Genomic DNA, 16,432 nt, shown 5'->3' with positions numbered 1-16,432 from the left:
ATATATATATATATATATATATATATATATATATATATATATATATATATATATATATATATATATATATATATATATATATATATATATATAATGTATATAATGCTATATATATTATATATACTATTTTACATTATTACATATATCATATCTCTATATTAAGAAATAATAGAATTTCATTGTGTTTCCGATCAAATTGTTTACAATTACTCCTCTCCATCCAAAAGTTGCCTGGAAGAGATCGCTTTTAGCGATAAGGTCGCCCATTGTTTTCTCATTGTGATTATTTCTTGTCATTGTTTATATTTATAAGTTTACCATTGTAATCTTTTGGAGGAAACAATAAAGAGTATCTATCTATCTATCCCTCCTATGGAAGCATAGCTGCTCCATAGTAGAACGGTTAATTTTAAAATTAACTGACAATTACTCACCCAGACGACAAGAATAAATTTTGTATTTTAATCATGCTCATGAAATAGAACTCCTTGACACCAAATGTTTCGAAAAATTCGTCGACTGGAGTCATCGAGTAGCAACCAGCTAGCTCCGTTCGTGGGTAATACAGAACGAAGGATAAACACATCTCCTGTAAATAGAGATATACATTTTTAAAGAAATTTGGTATTATTATTAGAAAAATTCATATGACTAAATAATCCTGTTTAAAAAAGTTTTTAAATAGATATATTTAGTCCACCAAACGTGATTTGACTCCGAATATTTTGTGAAATTTTTACATCTTAAAAATGAATGCTAAAACATATCATTTTTAAATGTAAAATTAATACTTTATAATAGAATTAAAATGTTGTGAACGATTTATAATTTTGTTGGAAAAAGGAAAACTGATACTAAATAAATAGGATTTATATATATTACCCAAAATATGTGAGGATTAGAATTATGAGATAGATAATATGGGGTCTGTAAGACTTGTGGAGACGGAACCCTAAACAACATTAAAGATACAGATCTTCAGAAGAATCCAAACTCATGCACTGGATTTAGTTTTTTATTGCTATTTTATTTATTATATATATAATTTTCTTCTCAATTGTTTCATTTCTTTACTAACCTGTGACGTAGAGTAACCCCCTAAAATAGGCTTATCCCGTGCTGTAGTGTCGTAAGTGCATTCCGTAATCATAATATCCCCTTTCAAAAATTGTCTTCCGCCAGGAACAACTCGAGATTGTTGATAACGAGCATCATATGAGTTTTCCTGTAATGCAAATAAAAATATGAATAAAAAAATGTTAACGCCATCTATTAGTAATAAGATAAACTAAAATTACATTAGTGGCAATTATATTTTCCATGCCCAACATATCTGCCATCTAGCGTAGATTTTATGAACAAAAATCTCTTAAAAATACAATAGGGTTCGTATCTGTACACCGTTCGACAAACAGAATTTTCTTCTACTTTTACATATCATTATTATTTATTTATGGTTTATTGTATAGATGTCTCTCAGTACCAATTTCAATTTGATAGCACAGTACATAAACATGTTCCAACTTTCCACCATGAGTATTTTTGCCATTCCAGGTTGCATAAAAAAATAATACATAAATGTATTTATTAGTTGATTGAATTTGCACTTTACCTCAGATATTACAGATAATTCTTGCTGCCCTCTCACGTGTTTGAGAGAGATTTTTCGAGCGGTTCCATGGGCGTGCAATAGTACTGACACAATATTTATTCCGGTGTCTGGCAAAGTCTGGAAAAAGAAATAATATGCTGAAATTCCATATAGTTTATGTTTATATATAAAAATCTACTGTAAACGAATTGAATTATAATTTATAGCCTGTGTTAACAAAACGAAATGAAAATGTAACCAAATTTTATTGAAATTATCATACAAATAATCAGTAAATGAAACTAGTAACGACTCAAAACATTCAGTCAAATGTTCGATTTTTGATCTGTCTTACTATTAGATATTAGCAGACCGGCGCATAGTTGAATGAATTATACGTTTGTTTACAATTGGTATTTCATGCATGTATATATTAATTTAATATGTTTATTATATATTAAGTATTTAGTTTATCTATATTCGTAACTCATGTATTATATACAACATGAGTACATTGGACCCTGTACTAGACGAACCGCGGGGATCCATAATTGCCAAGACACAGTGTTTTACAAATATAAATCAGTGAACCAATTTCACTGAAACAAACATGATAGAAGGACATATTTACCTAATGTAAAAGTACTTCGTGAAGACATGCGCATTGTTACTTCATAACTCCGTCAATTTAGACCTTTTTATCTTTCAGATTACTGCCATAAAATTTTTATCATAATCTGTTCAATAGTTTAGTTTTTAAATAAAAATAACTAGTTTTAAATTATTGCTAACTTTATGTGGGGAAATTGGTGTAAAACACTTACGCTATTAGTACATTCAGAACTGCAGATGCCCACTGTTCTGTATTGCCTTTGTTTGGGTGGTATGAGGTGCAATGCTGATACCCCAACTCCCGCCCCCAACAGCGCAGCCTCATGCTGTCTTAGTGTTGGTGTGTGTAGTATACGGATGCCAGAACTGTCGAGCACTGTAACAAAAATAAATAAATTATTATAATAAAATTACTATTGTGGGGAACATAATATATTAGATATCTACATTTCACCGAATATATTTGAATTCATCGTGGCTAGGTGTACATTTTCTATGCTCACTCGAATAAATATGGTTTGATAACGATATTTTACATCCCTAAAGTGTTTTTATTTTTTGTCGAATTTTTTTACAAAAATTTTGATGTCGCTCAAATTGGAACTCAGCAACAACCAATAATCTGACACCTTTAGCACGTCCCGAAGGACTTCAACATTTCGGGACGAGTGTTTTCGTGTCGAGGAAAGCTCAAGATGGTAAAAGTGCTAAGAAAAGTATACAGGGGGTAGAGAGCAAAAAAAATTTTTCAATATTTTACTGAATAAGTGTTACATGTGTTGCAAAATGTGCGTGGACGTAATGGCAGTCGGAGATTGATAGCTAATATGGAAGGTAGTGAAACTATAGTAGTAATAGTGGTGGTCAATTTTCGAATGCTAGTAATTAAACAATGGTAGAGGAATTAATGTTTAATGTTTAACTTTGTTAATGACGAATATTTAAATAAAGTTTTTCGTTTATTCTCTTATCACATTAAGTAAGTAAGTAAGTAAACAAAATATAACACGTGTTCAGATCTAGTTATACGAGACTACACAATGAACAAACCCAAAACTTACAAGACACGTTACGAAGATATACGAAGGCATAATAAACTTACCTTCATGAAGGGCTTGGTTGTCGTAGTGAATCTCAAGCATGTAGAACGAAATGCCCCCTTTCTCGCCTAGAGGGATGCCGACGTTGTGAGGTAGGAATTCACCTGGAATTATCGTGTTAATTATCTAACTACATGTATATCAGTCGAAAAATAATTTCAGTCACGCAGCTGAAGGATGCTGGGTCCATAACCTTTTGATGTTATCGATTTTTGGTAGATATAAGCAAAATTAATTTACAAATTTCTGTGTCAGTTGTCAGTCATTACCTACAATACTTATACTATTAATACTGATATCTACAATACATATTAATACTGATATTTTCAGCAGAAACCGCTTTGTATGAAACAGATCAATAACGATATTAGCATAACCCTTGTCTATAACATAAAATAATAATACTAATTTCATTACACAGAAATAAATTTATTCACATCTCGTACTTTATATGGTAATCTCTCTCTCTCTCTCTCTCTCTCTCTTGATCTTGATTAGATATTTCACATTTTTATGAATAAAGATATTTGTTTACAATGATTTAAACAATTAAAGAGTATGGTACTGTTATTTTTTTACCCAAAACGTATGTGTTTAAATAAAGGACATTAGTAACTAAGCTGGGTCCATTACGATCTCAAAACATAACACGTACACAACATTATGTTTATACGAGTATGTGACAATAATAAGAAAAATAAAAGTACATTTTTATAGGTTAAGACAAAGTTTAATGCCCTTTATAGAAACGGACGAGACGTTGTTTACGTTATAATCCACATAGACATAATAAAATTGTACGTAAACAATATCTGTACATAAGACATAATTAAAAAAAAAAATATGAAGAGACTTAATAAGGATAATAAACACCAAAAATAATATTTTTTCGAATTTTGGTTTGTATGTGTATTCTAACATTACTGCATTAAATTGGAACTAAATAACTCTTAGACTTTTGGTTTGTATGTGTTCTGGCATCACTGCATCAAATTGGAAGCGATTTTCAGTTGTTTTTTCGACTTTAAAATCCTAAAGTACAGTTCATCTTAGTACACTCGAAGGTTAGTACACTCGAAGGTTAATACAAAATGTACCATTAATGAAAATTAATTTTATGAGAAATTTTGTTGCTACTTCTTGGCGTCTAAACTGCTAAACAAAAATTATGAAAGGCATTCATTCACGTGTTATTTGGCAATGGACAAGAATGGAAAAAGACCATTATATATTTTTACCCTAGTCATTCGAACTAAATGGAAATAGCTAATATTGCATACAAGTCCGCTGTTTAAAGTACTATTTAGGTAACAGCCAGTTAAAATATATCAAGCAGTACAAGTAAATATACTTGCAACGAAACTAGAAAATTGATACAATTGTTTTTAAGTGATGTTAGGTAAAACACATACACGAAAATGAATAAAATAAATAAATTTTAAAAAGAGTATATTATAGTTCAGATATAAGTACTCCAAATGTGCATACAATTACGATGTGTAAATAAATAATTATAATTACCAAACAGTTTGCGAATAATTATTTATTTATTATTTATTAATGATGTTACAAAAAATGTTTGGTACAAAACGCGAACTTAATGTTATACAGCATACTTGTGGGATATAATTAAAAAATGCATTTTTTTATAGATGATAATGAAATGGTAACGCCGCCTACACTATCGATATACACTGGCGTGGCCAGTGAAGGGTGACAGGCGCGAAGGTAAATAAACAGACTATTTCTGTAAAGACTCATCCAAAACAATAGAAAATTATGAAGACACCATAGTTTGCTACAAATTGATTATATAGAAGGAAAACAATAAATTATAATTACCCTAACTGACTCGACGGAATGTCGAGATGATAGGCTAACTGGCCTGTTTTCATTCTCATCTATCACCCTTCACTGGTGCTCCGCTAGCGTATCCCGTTAGCGCAGGCGGGGTTACCATACCATTTTCACCCATAAAAAAACTGACTCGACAAACATTGTTTTGCCTTCAGCCACCTACACGGTCCATTTATTCCTATCGGTATAAAACCTATCTCTTGAGTTGAAACAATCAATACAAATTTAAATACGAAATATTGTTAAAATTGGTTCAGTGGTCTCCAAGTAATCATCTCGCATCGTGATATGAGATTTTTATATATTAAGATTATTATTGTACTAGCTTTTATCCGCGGCATCGTCTGATTGACCGGAATAAAAATAGCCCTATATCCTTCTCCATTTCATACATAAGGTTGCCTGTAAGAGACTGCCCTAGTGATAAGACCGCCTTTTGTACCTTTATGTGTATATTTCAATCTGTATTTATGTTACTGTATTGCACTTGGATTATTCACTTGTCATTGTATATTTTTGTTTATGGTGCAATAGAGTTTAAATAAATAAAATAAAAATAGTACTAAATTTCATAGTGTTTAGTTAAGCCGTTAAGGCACTAAGAGGTAACAAAAGAATTCAGTTTCACGTTTATAATATTAGTTAACATTGTAAAAAGTTTCGTAAATACACATATTATAGTCAGGTTCGTGCTCACATTACAGTCGCTCATGACTATACTATACTATATGGTCTCGGATGATTCTTAAACTACTCTAGCTTTTTCCACTAAAATACACGGTAGTTCTTACATTAAAATATAAAAAAATTTATAAGTACCTTTGGATCCCATAGCCCAAGCTGCTATTGGCGTGGCGCATATCGCCCACTCGCTAGGTCGGTTCGGTCCAAAATACCCCACAGATTCGGCCCACTCGTTCCACGAATACTCATCAGGATCCACAGCACACTCGTACAATACCATATGATGTACTGGAGACAGACTGTTCTTCTCTACGACCGGTACCCCATTTCTAATCGGTCTACTATCTATAAGCGGTAGGTATCCAACAATATGATGTTTCTTTGGTAGATCGGGTACTTTGAAGATTTTGCACCAGAATAACGTTGCCATGTCATGTGGAATTGATAGCTGTGAACGAAATATTAAATATTCAGCGAGGAGAATAAAATAGAAATAATATTTATTCAAATAGAATAGTTTACAAGCTGTTTTAAATCGTCACTTTTTAGAAAACAACTATATAGTCAGTAATAAAATCTCAGAAACTGCTAAATCTAATTAAACGAAAATTCGATGGATAATATAAGTGTCGATATTTTTTAATTAACGTGATAGTCCGGGATATTCCTAAAGTTATTACAAAGAATTCAAAGGAATTTCCGAGAATAAGTTAATATCGACGCAGTGAAATCAGGACTAATAGATAATTTTATTATACGCTTTTCGAAGACGTTCCATAAGTTCCGTTATTTTATTATCAATATTTTATTATTTAATTAATATTTTATTTCATTTTACATTTTAATTGTCAATATTTATTAGTAATATTTGAAAATACATATACTTATTTAATCATGAATAACAAGTTAGTCGAATTATTGGTTATTACACCATATTAAATAAAAAAGACGTAAAATTGATTGTAAATTATCGATTACTTGTACTTAACTAAACATAATGTACTTATTTTGCAATAATTATTAAAATAAGAAATAAAACAAAAACTCAAAAGATAATTAGCTGATTATAGTCACAAAGCCAGTACAATTTATTTTAAAAATAAGTTGTGTATTTAGTTTTAATTTATGTATAGTGCTGGTAGCACTTTTCACTGCAACAATGCGCATAAAATTATTACGAGATATAAGTAGTGTTGAGTACTTTTGACCCCGCCATAAACAAATTAGATTGTCTAGTTGTACGATATAAAGGTACAGAGATTTTAATATAAAAGCTACAAATTGCGGTGAAGATACAAGATTACAATTTAAATCTATTAAAACTGCAAGGATTAATTTATAAAGCGCCACTACACAATACCACAGAATAATTAATTGTAATAACAACACAAGAATAAGAACTTAAAGATTTTCTTTTAAATCTTTTCTTTGAATTGTTTTTGCAAGTTTGTTACTTTGAACCTACTTGACATATCACGTATGGTCTGGTTCAAACTAATAAAAATGTAATCAAACCAACCCGACCATTAAATGCAGGCTGCTAATGATCAAATAAAAAAAAAACAATAGATAAATTATTTAAATGTTTTGAATTCTTAGTAATTTTATTTAGGGAATCTTTCTGTGATAATTTCAAAAAAATATGGTTATCTTATCTATTGAAACAGACATTTTGATTTGACCTGTATGTCCTTAGATTCGCAACTCCAGAAAGAAAGCACAGAAGAGAAATATGAAATGAATACGTAAAAATAGGGTCCTGTATCAAAAAAGTACAAAGGAACCTTTGTAGTTCGACTTTCTCCATCCATCCTTCTGTCACAGCGCTATATTTCAGAAACTATATATGATATATGTTGAAGCGTAAAGAAATCATGTATTAATGATTTTTTGATTTGATTTGAAATTTGGAATATTTTTACTTTTATTGCTAGGGTGTCTAAAAGGGGTATACAAAATTTCAAAATAGAATCGGTTGCAACTTTTGAATGTTTGTTGCAACTATTCAATTTCTAAATCGATGTAGAAAATTCCCGATTTAGTTTGTTCCCATTTAAATTTTATTAACATCGGTTCAATAGCTTAGTTTTTAATCAAAAATAACTGGTTTTGTCACAATTGAAGTCCGTTGATTTGTGGGACACAATCTTTATTTTTATTTTCAAATAACCGCAAGTAGCACGCAAATATTTAAGCACTTTTTATATAGAGAACCTAATTATTTTTAAATTGCCTTTTAATAGTGTTTGTCGTTACTATAGACTGTGTAAGGGGCTTATTAAAGCTTGTAATACAGTTGTTTTCTCATACAATTTGTGCTTGTCGAAAGATTTGTGTCTACATTGTTCTATTATTTAGTACACCACCATTGAAAAGGTAAAATTAGCCGAGCCCATTTTTCAGCGAAACTAGGATATGTTTTTTGACTGACAAAAAGTAATTTACTTATCCATTCTTTATGCCAAGTTGTCTGTAAGAGATTGCTTTCAGCGATAAGGCCGCCTTTTGTATATGCACATTCTGTATAAATACTCCTTGTATACATCTCTACTGTGCGCAATAAAGAGTTTATTATTATTATTTACGTCCTTTTCTATCTCTATTGCTACGTAAAAGACAAGTTTTTTGAAGATTACTTTAGGGATTAAAAACAATCTTCCTAAATTAGAATATGAAGTATGTATTAATGATATGATTCATGATGTGCCAAGTTCAACACAATTCTTTCAGACTTTTGAGACTGATTGAGTGGCGAACATCTAAACATCTCGTGAAAACCGCAAGATCAACACGAGTATATGTTAAAAAAGGGGCCGCTAGTCATTATTAGTATCATTTCCATCACAGTATTAAGCGTAAATTAAAACAGGATTAGGAAAAATGCCCTTTTAATACAATAAATCCAAAAGTTTGTTACGATGGAGGAATGGATGTTTGTTATTCTATCACGAAAAAACACTGAACCTATTTGAATAAAATTTAGTACATGGATAGGTTACATCCTAACCTAGCACATAGGTTACTTTATATACTGATTCACATGGGTTAAACCACGGGATACATCATCATCATTTGATCATTCGTTTTTTAAAAAAAATTGAGTCAATATTGATGCGACTGCTTATTAGAACTTTATATATTTTTCTACTTACGTTATTAATCGTCACATCCCAATGCATTTGTGGTGCGGAATTAGGACTTGTAAATGGCTGCAGCAGCCGCAATGGCCTGGAGCCACTGTCCACATGTTTCGGCAGTTGGCCATCCGAGCCTGGAGGTCCGAGAGCATACAGAACTTGGGTTGTATCGTCCTGCAATAAAACATTTATTTAAATTCTTCCCATTTGTTCATCTGCAAATATAGGCGTATTTAAGTGCCCACCCCAGATTTGTCTCGTGCCCACACCTGATTTGTCTGGTGCACACCCTAGCACCAGAAATAGAGCTTTCAGTTATGGATTAATACACACGTCTAAAAGTACATGTGCGCCATTTTTAAAAGTCCTTGCCCTTCCTGGAAAATAATCTCAAATATGTCAATGGCTGCAAATACCGTTTAGTTATACCAAGGGGTTTATTTATCCTGTATATGTTTTAAACATGTAATTCTCAAGAATTTTCTCTAAATTTTCATAATTAAATACATCCTTTTAAAGTAATAAAAATGGACCGGCATATAAATTATGTATATGTGAGCTTCATATCGAAAAATGTTTCTTGTAAAAAAAATTGGTACGAGAAAAGTATGTATGTACTGGATGTCTATGCTTTCAAATAAATACACAACCCTAGGAATATAAAGTAAGCATAACTTTTCAAATATTCAATATCTCGATCAGGTAGGTAAAATATAATTATTTATTTATTTGGCTACCCTTTATAATCTTCTAACTTTTTATTTTTTAGTCGTCTATTCTTTATATAGCTAACGGCCGAATGCGGGGCCAGAATACCGTAATAAAGAGTATCCTCTAGGACAGATTCTGTCCAATCTGAATGTTAAAATACCTATATATTTTCAATTTTGTAATCTATAGAAATTAAGTGCCATTGTGATTGAAAATAAAGGTTATATGGAGTTCAAATAAGATTATGCGACGTGAAAGTCAATCAATATCTTTGATATTTATTTTTAGATTTACTGTAATCATATTACATATACATATTTTTTTTTCATATATATTTTTTGGCAATGTAACTGAAACAAAAGTACTTACACCGATGACAAAGTCCTGATTGTCTTTTGTGTTTAGTAATCTCCTAAACTCAATAGTGGTATGCGTACGATTCTGGTGACCTGATATCAATTCATAATTCTGTACTTCATCAGCAACTGGTTTCCCTTCTACCTCGAGACCATGGCAGTCCTGGAATAAGAAGAGATGTTTTAATTATAAATTTATTGCGGAGGAAAATATATATAACAGTGAAGTCGGGTTAATTGGCTCATCGGAACGACGATAGGGACCAGGGTATATTGATAGTAATGGGGCTGTTAATTCCCATTACTACAAATCCATATGGAGATTTTATACAAAAGTTGTATGCATGGATATCTCAGTACCACTCGTATGTATGTCTGCCACTAAACCGCTGTACTTGTATGTCTGTTTTAATTTGAAGTACCTGACTGATCATGAACTTTAGACATAGTACAGTTAAATAAATACATGTAAACTTATAATATGCGTTAACAAAGCTTTAAAAGAATAACTGTTGTGTTTCTTGCCGGCTCTTCTCAACAGATAACCTTCCGAACCCTGCAGTAGATTAAAAAAAAATACGATTTAAAAGTGCTTGTAAACAAGTCTATTTGAAGAAAGATAATTTCAAGTTTGAAATTTTTTACAGTAATAACATACGGAGGCATAACTTCATAACCTTTAGATTCTTAAACGAAGAATGGCAATGTAGACAGCATCGTAATGTATTCTGTGATGTCGATGGTGGTAGTAACGTTTACTGACTACAGTTACCACATTCTATCAGGTCAGACGTCAACTTGTTTGCCATTCTATTCAGCGTAAAAAATAGGTGAATGAGAGGCCTGTTTTGATATCAGAAGCTCATAATAAAATAATAATAAAAAAAATATAAAGTTACAGAGACTATAAAAGTTAAGACTGAAAAAAGCTTTGCAAAGGGCACCAATACGTTAGAAATAACAGAAGTTAACATTTGAAAGGCAACCAACGACCTTTCAATCTAACCTTTTATATCTGAAGAATAATCTAGTAACATGCTTTGTTCTATGTACAAATTCGAAATCATTGCAATTTAATCTTTATATTCTTAAGAATGAGTATAAATTCGAATTTCTATTTAGGGAAACATCGAATAGAATCTAAGAGGACAGATGACGGGATATTAAAATAGAAGCAGATGTGTCGGAAGAGCGCAATAAGGTAGGTACTAATAATAATTTTTTTTCGTTCTTTTTTCACCAGCAGATGTCGTAGCACGTGCCTCGAGCACCTGGCTTAATGATAGGGGGTTATTCTACAAATGTCATGGTAAGAATGATATCCTATCTTTAGTATTAAGAACAGCTGATGCTTATTGTGTAAGGACGGTTACTTGGATCATGTAATGGTATTGAAGATACACTTTTGGCCGTATATGTGCGTTGTAGTGTGATGCTAATGTCAGCTAATGATATAAACGATATCACGTATCGTCGTAAAATAATTATAATATATTTCGGTGAGACTTCGAAATTTAAATTTATTCATTAAACATTATAGTTATCATAACCAAATGTTTTGTTGAATCCATTTCCAATTTAATATTTTTTATTTCTCTATAAATTTAATTAGATTCCTGTCACACGCACTATGTTGTATGAATAAAAGAAGCATAAAGGGAAAGTATAATACGAATACAAAAAATTAAGTGACATTATTGTATATAACATGAAAGTAAATATCATTAGACAAAGCGCCTTCTAAGCAGAAGTTGCACTATGGGTATTAGACTATTGATAGAAAGTTTTTGTTTTTTGTAAATTTATCTTTTGTATGAAAGGGTGGCAAAATGTATTTATTTATTCATTACAAAGTTGTTACATCCTAATACATAATTGATTCAACATAACCTAGTATTTATTTTTCCGTATACTTGTATATATACAACACATACATATTATACATAGAAAACACTGAGAACAATACAAACATACTCATGAATACAAATGTTTGTATTGTGCGGTAAATGGCATCTATAGTGCTTATTATATCCACAGGCAATAGTTACTATTTTCATTCGGAAGACTAGCAACTTTTTGACTTTACAAATTTCATAAAAAAATAAAGAAATACATTGCAACATATTATTCACACCATACTGGGAGAGGCATAATGAATAATTTTCAATTTTATTGTTTTAAAACATTAAAACAATTGTTGTCGTATTGTTTCTGCCCTCTACTTGAAATAATAGTTGTATTTAAGTGTTTTATTGCAATGTACACAAATAATATGATTGCACATTTTTATTTTTTAATAACAATTTTATTCACATGAAAAGGTTTGCTGGAAGAAATCTCTTATTAGACCTTATCTTCTCTTATCTTATCGATAAGCTTAAGCTCTTAGAGATAAGCTCGCTTTTGTACATTACTTTTAAAAATAAATGTTTGTGTACAATACAGAATAATGCATTAAATACAAACACAATAGGATTGTTGTGGGTACCTGAAGATTATTAAGTCTACATTATACGTAATAATGTTCTGCTAATTATCAAATACTAACTATCCACCCCAACTTTGCACGAGTAGATAAAATATAATATTTAGTCTATGTTACTCGCTTATAGGTAAAAGAATTTTTAAAATAGATTAAATAGTTTTTGAGTTTAACCATTACAAACAGAGAAAAAATCATTACAAAGAAGGAAAAATACAAAAACTCAAATCTTTCATATTTATAATATTAATATAGATAGTAGAGACGTTACGGTAGGTCTAAAACGGGTGAAGGATCAATACCTTAATTTTTTTTTATTAGTAACTTCTAAACTACAAAATTTGAAATTGTGATTGTGACATACACAGCATGATCACAATAACAGGAGCAAAGGCACCAACATCTAATACATACAGCCAACGTACATATTGTCCATAAAAATTACTCGTAAACTGGATTTCGCGATAGCTGTAGTGTAGGTACGTTCCCACGGTACAAAAAATATGTACCTACACATAATTACATCCTGGGTTTTTAGCAGATTTACTTGATCAACTGGTTTACAATTGACATTCATATTTCCGTGATTATAATGCTGCTGCCATTAACCGTTCATTGCTTAATATAGACTTACCCCTTGGGGGTATTTTGGCAGTAGTTGCTACGCCTGGCAGACGGGTTGGCAACCGTAGTTAGGCTATGGTGAAGTTTTAAAACTGCTGCCCATTTCTCGACAAATAAGTTTCCTTAATCGCTTTTTACGACACCCACGGGAAAGGAAGTGGTGGCCAATTTTATGCCGGAATCACACTGTTATATTATTAAATTACTAGCTTTTTAGCTAGATTAGCGCGATCAAACAAATACTTTGGCTGTACTGCTTTATATAGATATGATCACTCCTCAGTCACATAAAGTTGTAAAAGCTAACTAAGTAGTAACTAGTAAAATAGCAATATATAACATTGAGTGTGCAATGTTCAATAACGGTAAATGTTTACAAGATTATCATTAATATATAAAAATCAAATAAATTACTTTTAAGCTCCAATTAAAAACAAGCTGTTATCGTAAGACAAGGTGTGAGTGGAGTCAAGTATTTATCGAAAATGTGCAATTCCTTAGATGTTTTTATTTTTGATAAAAATACACGTACCTTTAACTCCAAGTGCCTTTCTCAGATTGGGAATAATTTAGTTTAATTAGTGCAAAATTCAATATTAATAATAAATTGATTGAACATTAAATTTTCAATGTTACTTTCAATTGAAAAGAAAGAAATATTTATATACTGTTTAATTTAACACTTCATTACAAAAATATTTAACAAGAAATAAAAGTAAACAAAAAGGAAAAGAATTAGATGAAATAAATATTCAAGAGGAATTACGTAGTTTTACAATATTTTAACTGAGCATTATAAATTTAACTGCCATGCCACAATTTAATTTTGGATATACTGTAGGATTATACTCACAGATAAATCGCAAAAAAAGACATAAAACTGCTCTAGTCGAATTTTTAATGGCCTCATCGCACCTGAGTATAAAATAACAATTTAATACATGCTATATTAATGAATGTGATGTACATTTTAAACTACCCTATACTGATTCACGGTCATTCCCAGAGCTTCAATCAGATATTCATTGATCTTGACTTGCATATCGTATGCCCAGTAGGCCTATATAGACAGTGGCTATAAAATTGCTCTGTGACACGTTCAGAATTGTAAATGTAGCAGAATGATTGCGGACTATCAAGTGGCGGTATTACGTAACAAGCCATTTCTATTGTGCTATTTTATACCAAGTTCAAACGGAAGCATTAAAATTCTTTCTACATTCACACAAAAGAATAAGTTTTAAGAATCGGCTGGATGGTTCGCGCATGAGAATCGAGGCACAATGGCTGCGCCATACGGAATAACGTCAAACACCCGAGGACCTGGACAGGCGATCGATTCTCCACTTTTACCCATCGTAATAAGATTGTAATTAAATAAAGTAACCTCAGGTAGATTGGAATTCAATTTAAGCGGAATTTGCGCAACATGATACAATTTAATATCGTCCGTGTATGGCTGTATGATTGCAATCTTGCGGTAGTTCCCATGTTTAGTTTTAGCATTGCTGTCATATTTTTTGGTATGCCGCTTAGTTCTTCGAAACGCAGCTTCTCGGACAAATTAAGTTGGTAATTATTTTTACTGTACTATTCTCTATTTGCATTAGATTTCTCATCATATTGACTTATATAATACTATTATATTCAGTGCATTATCTAGCATTTCTAGTTGGTTACACGATAGAATGGTCACAAATTATCGCAGTCTAAATAAAAAAATCTGACAGCATTGCTTTATTATCGCCTTACCTTCACCCAATAAATATAAAAATTCCCCATATATCAGATGTCAATACCATATACCTATGTATATTAACCTACTAATCCTTACGTTGCCGCACTCCTCATGGAAAATCCAAATTAATTTTAAGACCTGCGTTGATAAAACATTTTGTCTGCGAACAAAATTTTTGATAATATTTGCCTCGTTACCCTAGGCTTTAAATCCAATACGAGACAATCGTAGGAGTTATTTTCTTTTGGTTATAAATCTCTTAAAACTGCTTGCACACGTATTGAATGAACGGATGCTTATACAAAAGGAAAATTTGACAAAATGTACTGTCTACGCAGGCCTTTACATTTGTTTTATGATATCTAAACAGTAGAGATTGTATTTTTTTTTTTAAAACAACATACAGAAGCAATAGAGACATTGTAATTAATCGAGAACGTGTCTCGATGCTGTCGATGTTCGTTATCAAGTTTAGCATTGGACGGGTGCCAATTGGCTTCATTAATAGAAAGCTACAGTATTCATGCACGTGCATAGAAAAAGTCGTATGAAAGATGGCTAAGTTGATTGTAATGAAACGATAAAAGGATTAAGAGCTTAGGAGATATCTAATTGAAGGCATTGGTGTCTGAGATATAGGCTAGGCCTAGTTTAGACACTAATGTGCTAGGCATAATGTTACATTTTATACTTATATATTAAACTTTGTAATTACTGTTGCCCATAGATATATATTTCTATGTTCAATAAATATTTATTGCACATAAAAACATACATTTATTTCAAATATATACTTTACTACTGTTATTATTAATTAATGAACTAAAAAATAAACTCGTGGAATAGTATCATTACTAAGTACAACAATAACGAGGATAATTTAAATATGCTAATAGTGCCAAATGGAAACGTTGCTCGGATTTCTTATGTAGTTATTCTAACTCTAGAATACAATTTATGTTATTCTCCATTAGCATATATTTCGAGTGTATTTGACATTAATACAAGATTAAATTGCGCAAACTTACTTATATACAATTAATGTAAGTCTGAACAGAGATATATTTGTTCCTTTCAAGCCCCAATTTCGAGATTGCTTACAATATTTACATATGCCTAGTATCTACTCAACATTAAAATCGTTTAATGTAATCGCTTGTCAAGAATGTACCTAATGAATTATTAAATAGAATTCGTATTACAAAAACTAAAGTTTGAATGTCTGTTCTTCAATCAGAGCAAAATGCTTTTTAAGCAGTTTCTTAAAAAGGGCATAACAATTCTTCTCAATAATTCATGTGTACTTTTAAGGCTATGTTATGCGATAACGTCAAACGTTTGAACAGATTTCGATAATTCTTTTTGCTATCAATTGGGTATAACGCTGTTTTATGAGAGGAAAGGGATTGTTAGTAATACGGGCTATCAGATACCATTGCTAGCTATATACCCTATCAGGTCAAGCCCCACGTGGTCTCCGTGGAAACCGTCGTGCTGAATTATCGTCGTGCTGCTGTAATATCCTAATAAATAAATAGCC

General features: G+C 31.2%; 1 protein-coding gene across 1 annotated transcript in view; it reads right to left on the bottom strand.

Annotated features, from left to right (window-relative positions):
- The window catches only part of LOC113516264 (MOXD1 homolog 1-like), a 68,563-nt gene that overhangs the window by 5,233 nt on the left and 46,898 nt on the right, over window positions 1-16,432 (bottom strand). Inside the window, exons 3-10 of the mRNA XM_026900655.3 lie at window positions 10,062-10,211; window positions 8,997-9,155; window positions 5,980-6,292; window positions 3,306-3,407; window positions 2,416-2,579; window positions 1,613-1,729; window positions 1,079-1,225; window positions 435-589 (exon numbers count right to left, since the gene is read on the bottom strand). Coding sequence (XP_026756456.2) covers window positions 435-589; window positions 1,079-1,225; window positions 1,613-1,729; window positions 2,416-2,579; window positions 3,306-3,407; window positions 5,980-6,292; window positions 8,997-9,155; window positions 10,062-10,211 — 1,307 coding nt within the window. The remainder of the gene's footprint in view (window positions 1-434; window positions 590-1,078; window positions 1,226-1,612; window positions 1,730-2,415; window positions 2,580-3,305; window positions 3,408-5,979; window positions 6,293-8,996; window positions 9,156-10,061; window positions 10,212-16,432) is intronic.

The sequence above is a fragment of the Galleria mellonella genome, unplaced genomic scaffold (assembly GCF_026898425.1).
Source record: "Galleria mellonella isolate WM207_F2 unplaced genomic scaffold, CSIRO_AGI_GalMel_v1 utg718, whole genome shotgun sequence".
Classification (NCBI taxonomy): domain Eukaryota; kingdom Metazoa; phylum Arthropoda; class Insecta; order Lepidoptera; family Pyralidae; genus Galleria; species Galleria mellonella.
This window is presented reverse-complemented; position numbering and strand designations above follow the sequence as displayed.